This window comes from Galleria mellonella, unplaced genomic scaffold (genome assembly GCF_026898425.1).
Source record: "Galleria mellonella isolate WM207_F2 unplaced genomic scaffold, CSIRO_AGI_GalMel_v1 utg778, whole genome shotgun sequence".
In the NCBI taxonomy this organism is placed as follows: Eukaryota; Metazoa; Arthropoda; class Insecta; order Lepidoptera; family Pyralidae; genus Galleria; species Galleria mellonella.
Genome location: NW_026442150.1, coordinates 2242757 through 2265125, shown reverse-complemented (window position 1 = coordinate 2265125; position 22369 = coordinate 2242757). Strand labels below are relative to the sequence as shown.

At 38.6% G+C, this 22369-nt stretch overlaps 2 protein-coding genes across 3 annotated transcripts; one reads left to right on the top strand and one right to left on the bottom strand.

The window, feature by feature from the left end:
* Positions 1-451: 451 nt before the first annotated feature.
* On the bottom strand, positions 452-16426 carry LOC113510057 (uncharacterized). Its single transcript, XM_031910684.2, has 10 exons — positions 16271-16426; positions 14701-14766; positions 13349-13414; positions 11984-12115; positions 7398-7463; positions 6306-6437; positions 4782-4897; positions 2898-3079; positions 1398-1581; positions 452-829 (listed from the first exon to the last, which is right to left on the bottom strand). The coding sequence occupies exons 1-10, from the start codon at positions 16295-16297 to the stop codon at positions 694-696; spliced, it is 1107 nt and encodes a 368-aa protein (XP_031766544.2). The 5' UTR covers positions 16298-16426; the 3' UTR covers positions 452-693.
* Positions 16427-19112: 2686 nt separating this feature from the next.
* On the top strand, positions 19113-21851 carry LOC113520115 (zinc finger protein OZF-like). 2 transcript variants are annotated; one of them, XM_026905380.3, is made up of 3 exons: positions 19113-19249; positions 19354-19490; positions 20195-21851. In XM_026905380.3, the coding sequence occupies exon 3, from the start codon at positions 20202-20204 to the stop codon at positions 21756-21758; it is 1557 nt and encodes a 518-aa protein (XP_026761181.2). In that variant the 5' UTR covers positions 19113-19249; positions 19354-19490; positions 20195-20201; the 3' UTR covers positions 21759-21851. The 2 variants fall into 2 exon arrangements, with proteins under 2 accessions (XP_026761181.2, XP_052757333.1); XM_052901373.1 differs by having other exon boundaries at positions 19354-19578.
* Positions 21852-22369: the final 518 nt, after the last annotated feature.

Here is a 22369-nt window from a genome sequence, read left to right as displayed (position 1 = left end):
GGGGGAACCGCGTGGAGGTCGACCTAATAGGGCATATTGCTAGCAATGGGGCTGTCAAATTCCATTGCTAACAATTCCTTTCCCCTTAGCATGCTGTATTATCTTTAAAATGATTGTACACTATGTATAAATAGACAGTAATTTTACTATTAAATCATGTCAGTGTAACAATTGCTAGGAGACCAAATAAAGATAAAATAAATAACCGTGAAGCAGTTGTGTTTGCATGGCTGTGTTTCGGTTTGAAGGGTGGGATATGGCGTGAATTTACACGGTACAGAGGAATAACACCTGAGCCCTCAGGAATGACAACGCATGGGGGGCATCATGGGCGAAACAGTACACTCTGTTATGTCTCATGGTACTGCTCATGTCTATAGGCGACGGTTACCACTTTCCATCAGGTGGGCCGTCAGCTTGTTTGCCATTCTAAGTTGTATAAAAGATAAAATAAAAAAAAGGTTTTTATTTATCAGCAAGCAAAGCACATCATGCAATTTGGGTAACATTTTTTAATATTATATATAAAAAAAAAACTATTACATTAAAATGGCTTCCCTTTAGTAAATAAAGTTATTTTAAATAAAACAAGTATTTACTTCTAACGTATAATTATGACGACCACCTTTCCACCTATCCATTATATCCACCACCTCAGCCCTCGCCGTACGATCAGCAGCTTGTTGGCGGTGGTCACTCCGCGCGCAGGCAACGGTCAGAGCATCGCTTGAGACAGTCGACGTCGTTGCGGCAGTGCGCGCGGCAGCTCGCCTGACACCGAGTCACCTTGCGAACGTTCGTCCTCGCCAATCGCTCGTCGAACATCACACTGGCCAATAAGACATATCAGTAATCATCATCATCAGCCTTTAACCCCTCCTTGCAGGGGGGAAAGGGATTGTTAGTAATGGAGACTGAGAATCCCATTGCTAGCAATATACCCAACCAGGTCACCCACCTCGCGGTTCCCCTGGAAACTATCATGGTCAATTCCTGATGAATTCATCATGATGGGCTAACTGGCCTGTTTTCATTTTCATCTATCACCCTTCACTGGTGCTCCGCCAGCGTATCCCGTTAGCGCAGGCGGGGTTACCACACCATTTTCGCTCATCAAAAAAAACCCCTATTTGCATAATGGTGGAAATTTCCATCATAACATTGAGTGCCCAAAAAGTTATATAAAAGAACAAGTTCACTTCATAAACAAAAAATTTATATCAATCTAAAGAATCACATATAAAATGCTATAAAATATATGAATACACCTGGAATTCAACACGATGGTTTCTAGGGGGGGACCACGTGGAAGTCGACCTGATAGGGTATATTGCTAGCAATGGGACTGGAAATTCGCATTACTAACAATCCTTTTCCTCCTTGCCTATGACACTTACCTGTCTATAAACGGCACCGAGGTGCAAGTGGCTGCGTCGCAGTGCAACACAGGGGGCGCCACCGCTGCCATCAGGGAGCTGTCCTCGCCCACCACGTACGGGATGTGATCGATATAAACGTTGTCGAAAAGGCACATACGCTTCATGTACTCCTCAGGGTGTGTGAACATTGTGGGTGGGGTGCCTGGTGAAGTGACTCGTTGTTATTTATGTTTTCCGTCAGGTGGACAAGCTGATGGCCAACCTGATGGCAGGGCCGGCTTAGCTTACCAGTCCCCCTAGACGCGTAGAAAGCAAGGCAATGAATTGGAATGAGACATCCGACGTTTCTATCTCTTTCCATCTTACAGATTTGCTAGCGATGTGGATTCCATCGATGAATTCGTTTGCCACTTGTCTAGAGGGCCTGGTGTCTTGGATAATTTTTTGTCATATAAATCGTCACCCGACCCTAAGGTTCTCCCGCTGAAGAACTGGAAAATGGAAATTAGCAACCCATTGCTAGCAATATAGGATATATCAAGTCAACCTCCTTGAGGGGAAAGGGGTTGTTAGCAATGGAGTTTGACAGCCCCTTTGCTAGCAATATCAGGTCGACCTCCACGTGGTTCCCCCTGGAAACCATCGTGAACAATTCTTGTTGAATTCGTCACGATGGGCTAACTGGCCTGCTTCATTCTCACCTATCATTCTTCACTGGTGCCCGCCGGTGTATACCGATAGCGCGGGTGGGGCCACCATTCCATTATCACCCATAAAAAAAAAGTCGACCTCCTTGCAGTTCCTCCTGGAAACCATCGTTATTAATTTGCTGCTGAAATCGTTACGATGCGCTAATTGACCTGTTTCATCCTCAGCTGTAATACCTCACTGGTGCCCCGCCAGCGTATACCGATTGCGCAGGCATTTATTATTATTATGGTGCTTTTCACGTTTGTAAGTGATGATTACATCTCTTACATATTTACTAGAGAGAGACCTTCGTTTGCTTGGCTACATCTGTCCCATTCGTGTTTCTACCGTAAAGCAATTGGGTTTGCATGGCTGTGTTTCGATTTGAAGGGTGGGATATGGCAGTGAATTTACTGGGTACAGAGGAATAACATCTGAGTCTTCAGGAATGACAACGCAGAGGGGGTATCATGGACGAAACAGTACACTCTGTTATGTTTATGGTACTGCACATGTCTATAGGCAACGGTTACCACATTTCATCAGGTGGGCCGTCAGCTTGTTTGTAATTCTAAGTGGGTATTAAAATAGTTCGCTGTGTACCCCGGCATAGAATGGGCCATTCCTTTCTTTCCCGTGTCGTAAGAGGCGACTAAGGAAGGCGGAGGGATGGGCAGCAGCGTCCGTTTTAAAACATCTTCAAAGACTTAACTGTGGTCGCCAATCCGCCTGCTAAGCGTGGCAACTGCTGGCAAAACTCCCATTCAGGGTAAGGCTTATGTCCAGCAGTGGACAGTTAACGGCTGAAATAATAATAGATTCACTCACCAACAGTATAATATCTGGTGTTGCAAATATGCTCCTGTATAAGCTCGGAGCGGTTGTTGAACCAGCCAATCAGCCACTTAAGGTCTTCAAACTTGGTGATCTCGTCGTTGATCACTTTCCGCGTCAGACGCAAATACTCGACGTCCGCTTCTATCACAGATTCGTCTTTGTCCTCGCCGTAACTGAGGAGAAATTGATGTTTAAAGATTTCTTGGGTCAGAAAGTGAAAACGTAAGGTGAAATGCAGCTGGTCTGATAGTTGTAATCAGTGTGGTCCCACATTGAAGTCCGTCTGAAGCCCGGAGCGGCAAAGCAGTATAAAGCCTCCACTTTAACAAAGGATGGTCAGCAGCGCCCTCTAAAAAAAACATCTCAAAAGCCTGACTGTGGTTGCTAATCTACCTTCCAAACGTGGCAACTACTGGCAAACCTGCCAAGGAGGAGACTTATGTTCAACAATGGACATTTAAAGGCTGATATGATGAAACCACGATGGTGTCCAGAGCTCTACTAGATGTGGTACATTTATGTTACGCTCCATTACTAATAGTCCATGGCACTGCACTGCTCAGCACTGCACATGTGTATAGGCGACGGTTACCACTTTCCATCTGGTGGGCCGTCAGCTTGTTTGCCATTCTAAGTTGTATAAAAAAAATAGTCCCTTTCGCCTGTTGCCGGATCAAGCGTTTTTTATGTGATCCTATTTACTAGTTTTATATAGTGTAATTTAAAAGTACATAACCTTAAAAACAAGCACAAATTGATCATATTAATTCTTTTAAAAAGGTATTCCATTAGACAAACTGAAATTTTTTTTTTATTTCGTCGGTCGATAACTCGCCAACTACCAATCGATCAGTTACATCACGGAGTAAGGATGAGAACGAAACCGGCCTCCTTTCGCTCGCTCTCTATACAGTTTTCATCTATTTCTTTTTTTTTGTGTTTTATTTCTGTCACGATCATAGCAGTGACTGTTATACGTCATCATATCATTTTAACTTTTCAGTACAACTCTCATGTTAGTTTTGTTCTCATTGTGAATTTATTATTAAGTTTAAGTTGCTATTAAGTGATCATTGGTACTTTGGACAAGGCATGCCCGCATTGTCATGCACTTAAATTTAAAAATCAGCCAGCCGGGATGTGTTACATTTTTTTTTATACAACTTAGAATGGCAAACAAGCTGACGGCCCACCTGATGGAAAGTGGTAACCGTCGCCTATAGACATGAGCAGTACCATGGACATAACAGAGTATACTGTTTCACCCATGATACTCCTCATGCGTTGCCATTTCTGAGGACTCTGATGTTATTCCTCTGTACCCAGTAAATTCACGCCATATCTCACCCTTCAAACCGAAACACAGCCATGCAAACAACCGCTTCACGGTTGAAACACGAATGGGACAGAGGTACCCAAGCAATCGACTTTTGTACAAAGTCTCCCTCTGGTGAGAGGGAGGCTTACTTATCATAAAACTGCAACTAATGGAAATTGAAACACCACCAGAACCATTGCACGGCTTATTTATCAGTACGCATCCAGATTCTATCCTGATTAATCTTTGTTTATTTTTTAATTGCCATAATTATTGGTAGAAATATAAGAAAAAATACTATCGATGTATAGATAGCTATCAAGAATTGTAATTTAATATGTATTTGTTGTTTTGAATAATTTATTAACATAAATGAAGTATACTTTAATTGCCAACAACACTTCATTTCTCTTTCAATTATAATTACGTATATAAAAATAATGTATATATATATATATATATATATATATATATATATATATATATATATATATATATATATATGTATATATATATGTATATGTATTTATATATATATGTATATATTAATTCCATACTTGCGGTACTGCATCTTGAGTATAGCTTCTGACATATGTATTCGAAAGATAACGCCGGGTCGAAGGTGGGCCTGGTAAAGATCCTTGGGCATCTCCACGAAACCGGACTCCCATTCCTATACGAACAATGGTGGCAATCAAAAAACCGTCTGATGGTAAGTGGCTATTAGAATTAATAAATTAATGAACGCATGACATCCATCATTAGTGGGTTACTGCCTCTTGTGACGTTAAGTTTTTTAGCCAATACCTAGTATGTAATTTCAATACCAATCTAACCTTGAAGAGTTAAATCATAAATTTCCACGATAATAAGAACAAGGATTATACCAGAACACAGCATGTAAGAAAATTGCTTGACGGTAGAATTCATTAGTGCGATAAGGGGTCAGGAATCGCTTGCATTTTGCAGACGACTGTACAAGGTCTATCTTTTAGTATGCAGCTTGGAATAGCCAACAAAACTGACGATCCACTTGATGGAAAGCGGTAACCGTCATCTGTAGACATGAACAGCCCCAAATATATTGTACTGCCTATCTCACGTTTGCTATTTCTAAGAGCTAAGATCCTTCGTGATCTTCTTATTTTACTGCTATATCTCTCAAAAACGAAATATACCCGATATAATACCAGAGGCAGACTTGGTTTAAACGTCGTAGGAATAACACCTGAGTCCTCAGGAACGGCAACTCATGGGGGGTATCATGGGCCAAACAGTATACTCTGTTATGGCCATAGCACTGCTCACGTCTATAGTCGACGGTTACCACTTTCCATCAGGTGGGCCGTCAGCTTGTTTGTCGTACTAAGTTGCGTAAAAAACACCATTAAAGGCATAGTCAATTCATGGCAGTAACACGAGTATGACAGAGTTATCCACGCAGACGACTTTTGTACAAAGACTCTATTTGATTTTATGCAAGTTATAATGCCAACTGTTATATCTTACCATTCAAATATGGATATGCTATGTAAATACAACTGTCTGGTAGCAGAAACTTGATAACCACGTGTGTTGCGCAGCAGTAAACATTGCTTCCCTAATGAGATCTCGGGTTCGACATTTGGACCAATATACGAAAGGAGTTTTTCCAAATTGGTTCAAATCTGAGTGCTTTGAGTTGTGTTCTCACCTGTTAATTGCTTGGTTCCTCATAATAAAGGGTAATCCTAGTTTGAGGACTAAGTGTTTGAAGTGATAATGTTGTATTTTTTTTTAATTAGTGATAATGGAATGGTAACCCCACCTGCGCTATCGGTATACACAGGCAGGGCACCAGTGATGATAATATGGATGATAGGTGAGAATGAAGCAGGTCAGTTAGCTCATCGTGACGAATTCAACAAGAATTGTTCACGATGGTTTCCAGGAGGAACCACGTGGAGGTTGACCTAATAGGGCATATTGCTAGCAATGCGGCTGTCAAACTCCATTGCTAACAATCCCTTTCCCCCCTAATATAATGTTGTATTAATTATTACTACTAAAGTCTCCTTCTGGTAAATTGGCTTAAATCATACCTTTACTGGGGGATCGTAAGTGTCATATTTGGGTTTATCCTTTTTGTGCTTCTTTTTTTTCTTCTTCGCCTGCTGCGTCTCCCAGTTGTTGCTACGTAGGGAAGGTGTCTCCGTAGTGCTTGCGTTTTTCACCTGTTAATTTTTTATAGTTACATCCAGTATCTTCTTTAGTTTTAATCCCCCATCATACAGAAGAATTTCGATACTATATCTCAAAATTTTTTTAGTTTCAATTTTGAAACCGGATAGTTTACAATTATACATAGGTCAACTGTGCCGTGTGATCCATTTTTTTTTATACAACTTAGAATGGCAAACAAGCTGACGGCTCACCTGATGGGAAGTGGTAACCGTCGCCTGTAGACAAGAGCAGTACCATGGTCATAACAGAGTATACTGTTTCGCTCATGATACTCCCTTTGCGTTGCCATTCCTGAGGACTCAGGTATTATTCCTCTGTACCCTGTAAATTCACGCCATATCCCACGCTTCAAACCGAAACACAGCCATGCAAACACAACTGCTTCACGGATCCAGCATAGAATTGGCCACCCTTTCCTGTGGGTGTTGTAAGAGGCAACTAAGAGAATTTAAAGGTTGCAAGATGGGCAGCAATGTCTATTTTAAATCGAAATCTAACTGCAATTGTCCCCTCCCCCCTAACTCCATAGATTAAGGTGCCTGACAAAAACGCCTCGCCTCCATGCAAAAAAGCTCCGTGATTCTCAAACCGCCCAATTTAAATTTATATGGCTCTCATATTGTTGGAGTTTTAATACTGGCTGCTTAAACTTAAGTTTTTAAAACATGTATTGTTTTTTTTTAATGTAATCAGCCCTTGGATTATAAAATATATAGATTGGTACAAACAAACTCACATTCAAGTTTATAATATTAACAAGAATTATAAATACGTTATACATTATATATAGCAATTTTTGTAATGAACATTTAAACTGTTAAGGCGCTAAGAAAAGACGAACAAACAAACAAACAAAACTTTTACATTCATATTATATTTAATAGTAAACTGTTTCACGCGTGCAAAGGCGCAAGAAACGGCTAGTTCAAAAATAAAGTTATAATACATACCTCATCATCACTTGAGGGTGAGGAAGCTCGCAGCTTGCTGCGTCGTCTGCTGTGACCACGCCGCCTCTGATGTTAACGGGACAAAGATGGCGGAAATAAATACGAATACATTTATTTTTATTATTTTTTTATTTATTTATTCGTTAGTACATTATGTATGTGTACATGGCGGACTTAATGCTAAAAGCATTCTCTCCCAGTCAACCGTAGGGAAGTGTCAGAATACTCGAATGCGGTACTAGTAATTATTGATATACATACATACTAAAATTACATATATAAACGAATAAATATATATGAATAACAAATATACTTACACATATATAACATATACTATATTAGACACGAAATTGAGAATAATATAAAGTACTCACTGCTCGGATAAAGTAAAAAAGTGAGCGTGAACGTTTTTTTTTGAAAGACGGTTTAGTCGGTAGTCTCTTAATGGCATCAGGAAGCGCGTTCCAGAGTCGTGAAGAATGTAGGAGAACATAATTTGAAGCGAAATCAGTACGGAGTGAGAGGAGATAGATAGTTGGAGAGTATTACTGGAACGAAGGTTACGATCGTGAGTTTCAAAAAGGTACTGGAATTTACTGCTTAAGTAGTTAGGAGACTGGGGTTATTAATGATTCATAATAAAATGGTAAATCCGTCTTGTGGGGAGGGGGGAAGGATGTCTCTCCATTGTCACATTTTTTTTATATACCACTAAGGTGGCCAATAAGCAATATATATTTATTTAACACTTTATTGTACCAGTATTACAGAACTTATTGAAGAATATTCAATAAGCATAGTGTAGTGCAAAAGCCGGTCTTATTGCTAAGAAATCTCTTACAGATAATATGCCCTATCAGGTCGACCTCCACGCAGTTCCCCCTGGAAACCAGCGTGATTAATTCATGTGGAATTCATCACGACGGACTAACTAACCTGCTTTTAACTTCGCCTGTCATCTCTTTTTAAATGCGTGATAATGGAATGGTAGCCCGCCCGCGCTATCGGTATGCACTGGCGGTGCACTTTTATACCACTGAGGTGGCAAACAAACATACGGCCCACCTGATGGTAAGTGGTTACCGTAGCCTATGAACACCTGCAATACCAGAGGTATTACGTGTGCATTGCCGACCCTGAAGAAACCTCTTTACCCCTCTTTTGAAGAACCCCATGCTGTAGTCTCTTGAGAAAACCTCGGCAGGGAGCTCATTCCACAACCTGAGTGTTTGTGGGAGGAAACATCTCTGAAACCGCGCAGTACGCGACCATTGAGGCTGTAGGACATGAGAATGAACTCCCTGTCGATGGCGAGCCGTACGATGGTAGAAGGTGGCTGTGGGCATCATATTGAACAATTCCTCTGAGCGCAATCCATTGTACAGGCGGTGAGAATGAAAAAGCACTTGGAATTCAGCACGATGATTTCCAGGGGGTGATCCCCTGGAAACCATCTGGTCCTTTGAGCCAGATTGGATAAAGGTAAGGTAAGGTTATGAATAAAATAGTGCTGATATCAAAGACGACAATAAAAATAATCTTTTCCAAAGTCTTTATTAAATTCAAAAGTAACATGCTTACTCATCGAGATCTTTTGGTTCAGTTATAGAATCAACAAACACTATAGAATTACACTCGGCAGCATCACACTGCAGCATAGGAGGCACCTCCACTGGCGTGACTGAATACTCGTCCCCGATCACATATGGGTTCCCATCGATCCATAGTGCATCGAACAGACAGTAAATGTGAACTTTAATTGTCATGTAACTTATAAACTTGTAGATCCTTCCACCGCATTCTCCCAAATGCTCTTTTATACTTCGATCCGTTTTGTACATCAGTAGGAGATTGTGGAACTTGGTGATCTCATCCATAACCACCTTTTTGATCAAATTTGTGTATATTATATCGGATTCGATATGCCGTTCCGGGTCTTCGTACATACGCTGTTTGATCCTCAGGATGGCGTCGGACATTCTGACCCGGAAAATAACGCCCGGGTTCATCTGGTCGGGGAGAATACCAGGTTTTTTGGTGCTGGTAGTGAACTCCAGTATCCTGTCTTTCACAGGCTCCGGGTATAGGTAGTGGTGCGGTCGCTCCCGGATTTTCGGGCCGCTCAGTGTGTCAAGTCTTCGCGTATTCTGCGAAAGAGCAAGCCGGTTATACACAGTCATGTGTTTGATTTATGTCTGTGACATATTCTTTGTAGTTGTAGTTTTAGTAGTTGACAGATTTTTTTATAGTTCCCTTACAAATATATTAGTCAGACTTGTTAATTTATTTGAGAGAATGTAAGGTGACAACTTTCACATTTAACATTTGCCTCTCTCTAACCACCATGTAAGTATTCTTTTTCTTAAGAGACAGGTGGTATATAGGAGTTTCGCGCTTGATTATTGAAACAGCATAATTAGCTAACTACATCCACCTTACAGGAGATAAATGTCACAAGAATTTTAGGTTCTAGCAGCGAATTTTATCAGTGTGATCTTTTTTCGTATTGCTTTGACAGAATTTAAAAAATTTTTTAACGCTTTGAAGAAAATTTTACTAGTTCTTCCGCTTCTACTGATGGTACTTGAAGTCTTGGGTGTTATTATTAGACAATTATTTAAAGTGCTCTAAATATGATTTTAAAGAGTTTAGAAGCTGGAAGTGGATCACATCTCGTAGTCGCAGCACCATAGTCTTTTGCCAATAGAAATTTCACCGCTCAATATTGTATTTTGGATAATAATTATATTTTTCTACCAATTACATGGTGTAATCAAGCATACAGCATACCTAATAGTAACATAGCTTCTGAAATTATTTTAGATAACGCGTTGCTAATCTTGAAGAAATCTTATAGCCCCTTTTTTGAAGAACCTCACGCTGCGATTTCTTAAGAAAACTTCTACACGGATCTATGATTCATCATGATATATTCTACAGATCCGTGTAGAAGTTTTGTTGCCCATATTCCGGAATGCCCATAAGAAAAATATCATACCTTCTGCAATCTCTGGATACTCATAATGTGAGAGTATTCTTTAGGCAAAAAATACACTACCTTAACATATACGAGTATGTATAACATATTCTGGCTATTAGCTATAGGTTTGCAAAAAACTGAATTTAGACAATTACTTTGAACTGAAAACTAGTGTAATTTTTTTATTTTATGTCATAATATAAAGAAACTAGCTGACCCCGTAAACGTTGTTTTACCACTTATTGAGAAATATAAAAATCGCTATTAAAAAACAGGGGTTGATCGTAAAAGGGTAAAAATTTGAAGCTGTATATATTTTTCGATGCTTAGTCATAATAAAATAAAAATAAAAAAAAAATGTTAAAAAATTTTTAAAAATATATTTAGGGATGGGTCACCCTTATCATTGAGGGGTATGAAAAATAGATGTTGGCCGATTCTCAGACCTACCCAATTTCACAAAATTTCATGAAAATCGGTTATGTCGTTTCGGAGGAGTTTGGTAACAAACACCGCGACACGAGAATTTTATATACAAGATAACAATATTTTGTAATGAAATACTATGAAACACCAAAAAATTGCAATGTAATACATGTATTCAAATCCTGCCACAACGCATGGAATCAGCTGTGTAAGGTTTTTTTTTGATGGGTGAAAATGGTATGGTAACCCCGCCTGCGCTAACGGGATACGCTGGCGGAGCACCAGTGAAGGGTGATAGATGAGAATGAAAACAGACCAGTTAGTCCATCATGATGAATTCATCAGGAATTGCCCAAGATAGTTTCCAGAGGGAACCGCGAGGAGGTCGACCTGGTTGGGTATATTGCTAGCAATGGGATTCTCAGTCTCCATTACTAACAATCCCTTTCCCCCCAGCTGTGTAAGGTCAACACTTCAAGCATACGAAAACTACCCAAGAAGAAGCGCGCGTCGGTATCACGCGTCGTGAGGATCGTAAAATTTCAAATATTTTGCGCGGCGTCAAAACTAAGAATCTGTTATGATGCTACGCTGCTGGCCATCCCTCGCCCTACCTTAGTTGTTTCTTACTACACCCACGAGAAAGGAAGGGGTGGCCTATTCGATACCGGGACCACACGGATATCTTTTATACATGTAAGTGTATATATATATCAATATTTACTAGTACCGTATAGAAGTATTCTGACACTTCTCTTAGCTTACCAGAGGGAGACTGTAAAAAAGTCGATTGCTTGGGTACCTCTGTCCCATTCGTGTTTCAACCGTGAAGCAGTTGTGTTTGCATGGTTGTGTTTAGGTTTGAAGGGTGGGGATATGGTGTGAATTTACTGGGTACAGAAGAATAACACCTGAGTCTGCAGGAATGGCAACGTATGGGGGGTATCATGGGCGAAACAGTATACTCTGTTATGTCCATGGTACTGGTCATGTCTATAGGCGACGCTTGCGACCACTTTCCATCAGGTGGGCCGTCAGCTTGTTTGCCATTCTAAGTTGTAAAAAAAAAAAGCTTGATTGTGAGAGAATGCTTTTAGCATTAAGTCCGTCATGTACACATACATGTAGTTATGAATAAATAAATAAAAAAATGCCACTAAAACATGAAAGAAACGTCTACCTTAGGACTCCGCCGGATCCTGTTGTGATCTGCGTCATCTTCCCTATGGGCGTCGAGGTATGCTTCGAGCTTCGTCATGTCGTATGGGGACCAAGCAACTTCAGCGCGCAAGCCCGTCTCTGGCACAGCATTCTGTACAATATTTTTTTTTTTACAACGCAATTTAGGGTCAACATAAGATACAGCGAAGCATTTCAGTACAGGGGGAAAGGGATTGTTAATAATGGAGACTGAGAATACCACTGCTAGCAATATGCCCAACCAGGTCGACCTCCTCGCGGTTCCCCCTTGAAACTATCATGGTCAATTCCTGATGAATTTATCATGATGGGCTAACTGGCCTGTTTTCATTCTCATCTATCACCCGTCACTGGTGCTCCGCCCGCGTATCTCGTTAGCGCAGGCGGGGTTCACCATACCATTTTCACCCATAAAAAAAACCTGGTTTACAACTGGCTGATTTATGAGGTAAAGAATATTAAAAAAAAACATACAATTGAACTGAGAACCTTTAGAATTTAGGAAGTCGGATGAAAATAAAAAAAAAAACTTTATTCATATAGGCAAGGTTGCCAGAGACGATTTTTTATTTTTGTCCAAATATCAAATACTTTTTTATTAAATTGGTACGATTTCCTTCACTTGTACCCAATTTTACACAAACTTGTATAGATTCTTCCTATTATTTTACATGTACCACAAGATGTCCAAACGTCAAATATTTTTCCTCAAAATCGATGTTTTTTTTTATACAACTTACAATAGTAAACAAGCTGACGGCCCTCCCGATGGAAAGTGGTAACCGTCGCCTATAGACATGAGCAGTACCATGGACATAATCCTGGAAATTCGTGTTTCAACCGTGAAGCAGTTGTGTTTGCATGGCTGTGTTTCGGTTTGAAGGGATATGGCGTGAATTTACAGGGTACAGAGGAATAACACCTGAGTCCTCAGGAATGGCAACGCATGGGGGGTATCATGGGCGAAACAGTATACTCTGTTATGTCCATAGCACTGCTCATGTCTATAGGCGACGGTTACCACTTTCCATTAGGTGGGCCGTCAGCTTGTTTGCCATTCTAAGTTGTATAAAAAAAATGAACGACAAAAAAAGTTATTACTTCTGTTTCTAGTTTTCCTTCTACTTCTCTTTTCGTTATGTACCTTAAGTCATATCAGACATTAACCATCCATTGCTGATTATGGCCTCCCCCTTTTGAGGTTTAGCCAGTAATCGCCACGCTTGTCAGGCGGGTTGGCGACCGCAGTTGGTTTTTGGAGATATTTTAAGAGGGACGCTGCTACCCATCCTTCGACTGCTTACCGCACCTCAGTGATATAAAAAAAAAATTGTAATTAACTAACCTTGTTATGCGGAGACTTCTCAGTTACCATCATATTCACTGGCTGATCATAGATATCATCTTTAATCTGTGATTTAGAAAAAAATATTTATTTATTTATTCATTAGTACATATATGTGTACATGGCGGATTTAATGCTAAAAGCATTCTCTCCCAGTCAACCATAGGGAAGTGTCAGAATACTCGAATGCGGTACTAGTAATTATTGATATACATACATACTAAAATTACATATATAAACGAATAAATATATATAAATAACATTTGTTATTTATATATATTTATTCATTTTATTATTATTTTTTATTTAGTCGCCTATAGACATGAGCAGTACCATGGACATAACAGAGTATACTGTTTCGCCCATGATACCCCCCCATGCGTTGCTATTCCTGAGGACACAAATGTTATTCTTCTGTATCCCGTAAATTCATTGCTATATCCTACACTTTGAATCGAAACACAGCCACGCGAACACAACTGCTTCACGGTAGAAACACGAATGGGACAGAGGTGGCCAAGCAAACGACTTTTGTACAAAGTCTCCCTCTGGTGAAATTGGGAAAAGGCAAAGCAATGATGGTTTAGAAGAATAACTAACTGTTTGTCTACAAATTTTTTTTTTACCGCGTAATTAATAATAATATAATAAGTAGTAATAATACAAAGAGTATTTATACAGAATGTGCATATACAAAAGGCGGCCTAGTCGCTGAAAGCAATCTCTTACTGACAACCTAACAACAACAACAACATGGGCATCTCTTGCTTGCCGCATGATGTGTGGGCGGGCGAGGTATGGGCCTCGGGGTGTACCCCTCTACCCCGGCTTCAACTCCGGAGGCGACGACCTCCGGGTCGCCGGGTTCTTCAGCCGGCATACACTGATACCGGCGTACAGAGGAATAACACCTCAGTCCTCAGAAATGACGACACATGGGGTAAGTATCATGGGCGAAATCAGGTGGGCCGTCAGCTTATTTGCCATTCTAAGTTGTATAAAAAAAAAGTTAACTTAAAAAACGTAATAATATAAAAATGATAGCTGTCAGTACAGAGTATAGGTACATTTTTTTTCTAAATTACTAAAATATTTGTAACACAATAAGTTTTTTTTTTTACAACACAGGGGGCAAACGGGCATGCGGCTCACCGGATGGCAAGTGACTACCTCCGCCCATGGTCACCCACAACACCTACGGCATTGCAGGTGTGCTGCCGGCCTTTTGAAAAGGAATATGCTCTTTTCTTGAAGGTTATATTGTCGAATCGGTTCGGAAATACTGCTGCTGGAAGTTGATTCCAAGGAGTTATAAATAAATAAATAAGAATAGGCGGTATTTTGAAACTTACGTTTGGATAGTTAAAGTTGAAACTTGCACTAGGATCCGAGTTTGAGAACGTTGTTGAAGACAGCAACTGCAAATTTTACTATCATCAATAGGTACATGTTACGGGTATAAAACAAAGTCACTTCCCGTCTGTCCTTATGTATGCTTAGATCTTAAAAAATTACAAAACCGAGTTTGATGCGATTTTGTTTTAATAGAGTGAAGAGGAAGACTTATATAGTATAGTAGAGAAACACTGATAATTAGGGGGGAAAGGGATTGTTAGTAATGGAGATTAAAAATCCCATTGCTAGCAATATACCCAACCAGGTCGACCTCCTCGCGGTTCTCCCTGGAAACTATCATGGTTAATTCTTGATGGATTCATCACGATGGGCTAACTGGCCTGTTTTTATTCTCATCTATCACCGTTCAATGGTGCCCCGCCAGCGTATCCCGTTAGCGCGGGCGGGGTTACCATAACATTTTCACCCATCAAAAAAAAAACTGATAATTTTCGAGGTTTCTAATGTGATGTCGTAAATAAACACTTTTTTTTCTGCGCTTACATTACAAACGCTGGCTGAACTCAACGAGATAGAATCAAAATATTGTACTATTATATTAGACACCTTTAGAAGGTCTACAAAAAGTCTGCGATGGTATATGTCTATCTTTTAATGATAATTGTGGGTTCAGCGTTGCACTTGTGCGAAGTTGGAGCGGGTTTTTTTGATGGGTGAAAATGTTATGGTAACCCCGCCCGCGCTAACGGGATACGCTGGCAGAGCACCAGTGAAGGGTGATAGATGAGGATGAAAACAGGCCAGTTAGCCCATCATGATCATCGGGAATTAACCATGATAGTTTCCAGGGGGAACCGCGAGGAGGTCGACCTGGTTGGGTATATTGCTAGCAATGGGATTCTCAGTCTCCATTACTAACAATCCCTTTCCCCCCAGTCGGAGCGGGTCGCCATTAAAATATAAATGGATGTTTATTTTTTGCCGTAAAATTAAACAGCTGTATCGATTTTCAAAGTATATTCTTTGAGATAAAAATAAATTCCAAATCGGTTTATGTTAGACGTATGATTTTACAAACCCAACAAATATTTAATATTTTATGTCATGGCAACAACCCCCTTGCTTGAATTACCGTGCCGAGCAGACGTGTTTTTTTTTTTGTATTAAAATATTGTGTCCGAAATACGTAATAAAAATGTCGTGTGTAATTGAAACTGATATACCTGAAGAAGGTAAAAGCCCTTAAAATAATTAAAAAAAAAAAAAAAACAATTATTCCTTCATTCGCGTATCCAACAATCAACTTACAGTTCATTCTCCCGGAGCTAAACAATTGCAGAGTAATTAAATCCAATTAATTTTTTCTGGTAATGAATGTAAACTATGGATATATAGGCCGGCAGCACACCTGCAATGCCGTAGGTGTTGTGGGTGACCATGGGCGGCGGTAGTCACTTACCATCAGGTGAGCTGCATGCTCGTTTGCCCCTTGTGTTGTAAAAAAAAAAAATATATACTAGAAATAAAAAAAGATTTCTTTTAAATCGTCTGAAAAGTCCAACTTACCAATGCTAACAGAAAAATTGGCCGCATTCTACCCTTTTGCTTGTTGGAACACGACTGATTGTAGACTTGGCAATAAAGAGTAACACACACTAATTGCTTGTTACAGTGATTGCTTTTATTATTTTAAAATAATGTCAGGGAATTAAACTGTACAGCCAAATTAACAAGTTTGTCGACATCCGTGGCGCAGTGGTGGGCACATTGACTTGCGTAATGAGGTCCCGTGTTCGAATCCCGTTCGGGTCAATTTCGGTATCGCAATTTAGGTCCACGCCATTGGTCTAACTGCGTGGGTCCGTGAAACTTATTTATTATTATTAGTAATAATTACTTGAAACAAACGTTTGTCCGTGACGACGTGGCATACTTATCTAAGTTCGGTAACAATACAATATGATAAGGGGGGGGGGTGTTAGTAACGTGGACTACCAGTCCCATTGCTAGCAATATCCACGACCTCCTCGCGGTTCCCCCTGGAAACTATCATGGTTAATTTCTAATGAATACATCATGATGGGCAGGGTTGCCATTTCATTACCATCCATTAAAAAAAAAAAAACAAAAACAATATTATGGTATGGGTCTGGTCTTATGAGAAAAATAGATAAAAAAAAAGAAAAGATACTTTTATTTAAATAACTATTTTTAAATAACTAAGAACAAGGAATTACATAGAAGGAATGATAAAATAAAAACTGTAAATCATATGGTAATAGAAATTATAAAATAATACAACATATTATAATTATTCGTTTGTCATTTGTTTTACGGTTTGGCGGCAAATTGAAAATAGTCTGTGTAACGTTATCATGAACTTAACACGAGAAAATTTTCGAGCGATGATTTTTTATGACTTTCGATGTCATCTTCTTAGATGACATCGAAAGTCATAAAAACATTATACGATGAAGCCCCGTCTCGTGCCACTGTTTACAACTGGTTTAATGAGTTTACATGTGGTCGCACTAATCTCACCGATGATGTGCGTGAGGGACGGCCTTCTACGGCGACGACTGAAGATAACATCAGTGTTATGCGGTGTATGATAAAGACTGACATAAGAGTGCACCTATCAGCAGATCCAGGCAAGCTTAGGGATTAGTGTGAGTCAAATGCACAAAATCCTCCATGAACATTTAGCGGTCAGGAAGCTTTGTGCCTGGTGGATACCTCATAATTTGACCGAGGATCAAAAACTCCGTCGTGTTGATTGGTGCCGTGAAATGCATTAAAGATTTAACGGAGGTGACTCAAATTCTATGTTTGACATAGTTACGGGAGACGAAAGCTGGATTTACTGTTATGATCCCGAAACTAAAAGACAGCTCAGTGGGTGTTTCCTTCCGAGGAATTGCCAACTAAAGTGAAGAGAGGTCAAAGCGTGGGAAAAAAGATGGTGGCCTCGTTCTTTGGAAGGACAGGTCGTTACGCGACAATTGTTTTAGAGGATCGAAAAACAGTTACTGCAGAGTGGTACAGTAACAATTGTTTGCCACGTGTTTTGGAAAAAGTGCGTGAGAAACGACCTCGCAGTAGGATCCTCCTTCATCACGACAATGCTTCGTCGCACACCGCAACACCGCCAGGCAAACGATCGATTATTTGGCGACCTCAGACGTAGAACTACTGGGTCATCCGCCTTATAGCCCCGACCTCGCACCTTGCGATTTTTATTTATTACGAAAAATAAAAGAAAAACTTCCAGGAAAACGTTTTATGGACACCGAGGAAGCTGTGGCTACGTTTCAGAAGGCCGTCGAAGAGATCCCTAAGGACGAGTGGGCAAGGTGCTTTTCTCAGTGGTTCTATCGGATGCAGCGATGTATTGACGTGAATGGACACTATCTTGAAAAGATAAAATGAAGGTAAAAAGTTGCTAATTTAATCAGTTTTTGATTTTCTAAGGACTTTCAGTTTGACCCTCGTATTACTGAACTTCTGAGCTCCTCCTACTGTTAAACTCAATACTGACAATGATGCTGAAAAACTAAAATATTTTTAACAGTCTTGTTATTCATTCTCATCTATCACCCTTCACTGGTGCTCCGCCAGCGTATCCCGTTAGCGCAGGCGGGGTTAACATACCATTTTCACCCATCAAAAAAAAAAAAAAACAGTCTTGTTATAGGGAGAAAGGGATTGTTAGTAATGGGGACTGAGAATCCCATTGCTAGCAATATACCCCAACCAGGTCGACCTCCTCGCGGTTCTCCCTGGAAACTATCATGGTTAATTGCTGATGAATTCATCATGATGGGCTAACTGGCCTGTTTTCATTCTCATCTATCACCCTTCACTGGTGCTCCGTCAGCGTATCCCGTTAGCGCAGGCGAGGTTACCATACCATTTTCACCCATAAAAAAAAAACAGACTTGTTATAGGGGGAAAGGGATTGTTAGTAATGGAGACTAAGAATCCCATTGCTAGCAATATACCCAACCAGGTCAACCTCCTCGTGATTCCCCCTAGAAACTATCATGGTTAATTCCTGATGGAAGAACAAGGAATTATACAGAAAGAATTATAAAATAACAACTGTAAATCACGTAATTGTCTCCTTTCTTTTTATGCAAATATAATTAGTAAAAAGAGGACGAGAGGTACAACATCAGTTGCTATTTTTTTTTAATACACGGCAGGCTAGTGCATTAAAATGTTTGATATGTCAATTATTTGTCAATGACAAATTTTACATTACTAGATTATATGTATATTCGACACAGTTTATGTAAACAGTATGCAAGCAGGTTGTATCTGAATTTATTGGGGTTATACGGCCGTATATCTTTTTCTATACACTAGCCTACTATGAATTGACATTCCTTCTATGTAATTCTTGTTCTTAGGTTATAACAAGTGTTTATACACTCTTTGGTCTCTCTTTAATCTGTGGTAATTATTCGTGTATCTCATAAATAATTTAACAAAATATTTACTTGAAACATCTTGTTTTACATGAAAATATATTTTGTTATATAGGTATTGTAACACAAAAAGTTTAAAATACAGATAAATTTGTTATGTTGATACTATTTCCGTTTAGTGCTTGTGTAATAATTTTAACAAAACTGTTTATCTTTTAGGCGCTGTCATATTTTGACACTAAAGTAAAAACGAGTGATTCTAAATCCTAGAGTGAACCTCTACGTATTATTTTGCTGTACATATTCCTTGTCCATTACGGTGTATTTTATTTCTCACCGTCATTATAATAATGAAGGTAATACCGAACACTTTTTTTAATAGATGATAAGGAAATGTTAGCTCCACCTGCGCTAACAGTATACGCTAGCGGAGCACCAGAGAAGGTATTATCCGATAAGTGAGAATAAAAAGGCAGGTCGGTTATCCCATTGTGATGAATACAACTGGAATTCAGAACGATGATTTCCAGAGGGGACCATGTGGAGATCGAACTGATAGGGTATATTTTTAGCAACGGTAGTGGTAGTCCACGTTACTGACAATCCCTTTCCCCCACCCAATATCGTACACTACACAACATTTACAAGTTTTACATAAACAAATAAACATGCAGCAAACTTCAAAATTTGTGTTAGTGATGTCACAACAGTAGTGAACGCGAGGCGTCTTCGTGACTGTCATACTGGGTGCACAGGGCATGATGAACATATCTACATTAGTAGTATAACTGTAATTGTTTGTTGTAGTAACATTTGTCTTTATTTATCTATGTATACATTTATTTATTTGATATATTACATATATGTTTATATTAGTGTAATTATATGTTTATAATATATGAATATATATTACATTTTATATTCCTTCAATTTATTAATGCACCGCCTACTTATTTCTCTGTTTGCCCAATGGTTGTCTGATAGAGAACACTATCATGTAACAAAAAATTAAAACTAAACCAGCGAGTTGTATTCTCACACTTTCCACTATGCCTTTCAGTTGAAACATGACTACCGGCAAATCACAAGGTGAGAATTTACATATCTCCCACAACACCGACCAGCAGGTGGCTCCACAATATAAAGAGCGTCCAGACTGCAGCACAGTGATGAGAACTACACAGGAACAATTGATTAAACAAGATAACATTCAGCATGACGTAGACGAAGCGGGAGTTGTAAAGACAGAGTATGTTGATGTCACAGAGGAATTGGACGGTGATCATATAATATTCCATGACCAGGAGAATGATCTCCTAGAGCTGTATGAGGGTCATGAAGTAAAGAATGAGTTGGTTATAGGACCTACAGTTTTACAAATAGGGACCGTCTTTGGAACTACTAAACATTTAGAACCTGATTCTGAACAAGTTCTGAATAATGAGGATGAGGAGCATGATATCTATAAATTTGAGCATCAGGAAGTGTCTGATAGAGTTTATTCATGTGATATTTGCAGTAAGACATTTAAGTCCTACAATACACTAGAATGCCATATGTCTGTCCATACTGAACAGGAACTATATTCATCTAAACATTGTAATAAGCCTTTTACCCAGGTATCACACTTGAAACATGACTTGTTAATACATGCTAGTGAAAAGCCATACACTTGTGATATGTGTAAAAAATTTTTTAAATTAAGAAGACATTTCAAAAAGCATATATTGATACATGCTGAAGATAAACCATATAGTTGTGATGTATGTAATAAATATTTTAGCACAAAATCACATTTAAACCAACATTTGTTGATACATACTGGTGACAAGCCATATATTTGTGATGTATGTAATAAATGTTTTAGCAAAAAATCATATTTAAAGACACATCTGTTGTTACATACTGCTATTAAGCTATATAGTTGTGATGTATGTAATAAAAGTTTTAGCCAAAAATCATATTTAAAGACACATCTGTTGATACATACTGGTGAAAAGCCATACAGTTGTGATGTATGCAATAAATGTTTTACCCGAAAAATAAATTTAAACCAACATCTGTTGATACATACTGGTGAAAAGCCATATATTTGTGATGTATGTAATAAATGTTTTAGCAAAAAATCATATTTAAAGACACATCTGTTGTTACATACTGGTATTAAGCTATATAGTTGTGATGTATGTAATAAATGTTTTAGCCAAAAATCTAATTTAAAGACACATCTGTTGATACATACTGGTGAAAAGCCATACAGTTGTGATGTATGCAGTAAATGTTTTGCCCGAAAAACAAATTTAAACCAACATCTGTTGATACATATTGGTGATAAACCATATAGTTGTGATGTATGTAATAAATGTTTTAACCAAAGATCAACTTTAACACAGCATCTGTTGATACATACTGGTGAAAAGCCATATAGCTGTGATGTATGTAGTAAATGTTTTAGAATATACTCAGATTTAAAAAAGCATTTATTTATACATACTGGTGAAAAGCCATACAGTTGTGATGTATGCAATAAATGTTTTACCCGAAAAACAAATTTAAACCAACATCTGTTGATACATGTTGATAATAAACCACATTGTGCGATGCCGTTGCCCCCGAGAGTCTGAAGGCGCGTCAGCACCAGGGAGCTCTGGTACGCCCAGACGTCGACGTAAATAAATAATAAAACAATTTCGTATTAATTTTTCTTTTTATTAAAACTCAGTGTTGTATTTTATTCATTTACTTAATATAAGAAGCTTATCTATTTTCTACACATTGTAGTTGCCCATTTTAAGTAAACTTTAACAGTACATACTTTAAAATGACGAAAATGTAGCTGGGCATAAATATTTATAAACTATTTGTGGATAAGTATATCAATTCTAATATTATGATTAAATTAACTTACCAATAACAAAGAGTAACTTAATAAGCATAAATATACAAGCAATAATGTAAAGTGTGTATGTCAGTTTTTTAAAGTACATTACACATGTCTATATTGTAAAAAGAATTTAGGTAATAAGAAAATATAATTTAAATAAACATAATAAAGTTAGCTAAAATATAAATTCATTTTTGTCTATTAAAAATTAAGTACTAGTACGTATTGTATAATAAAAAACTAAAAATATTACCTACAGTATGTATATATTATCGACAAAATTAAATGGCTGAACAGAAATAAGTGCATGACCACTAGTTTTCAATTACGATAAAAAAAAATTGCACACTC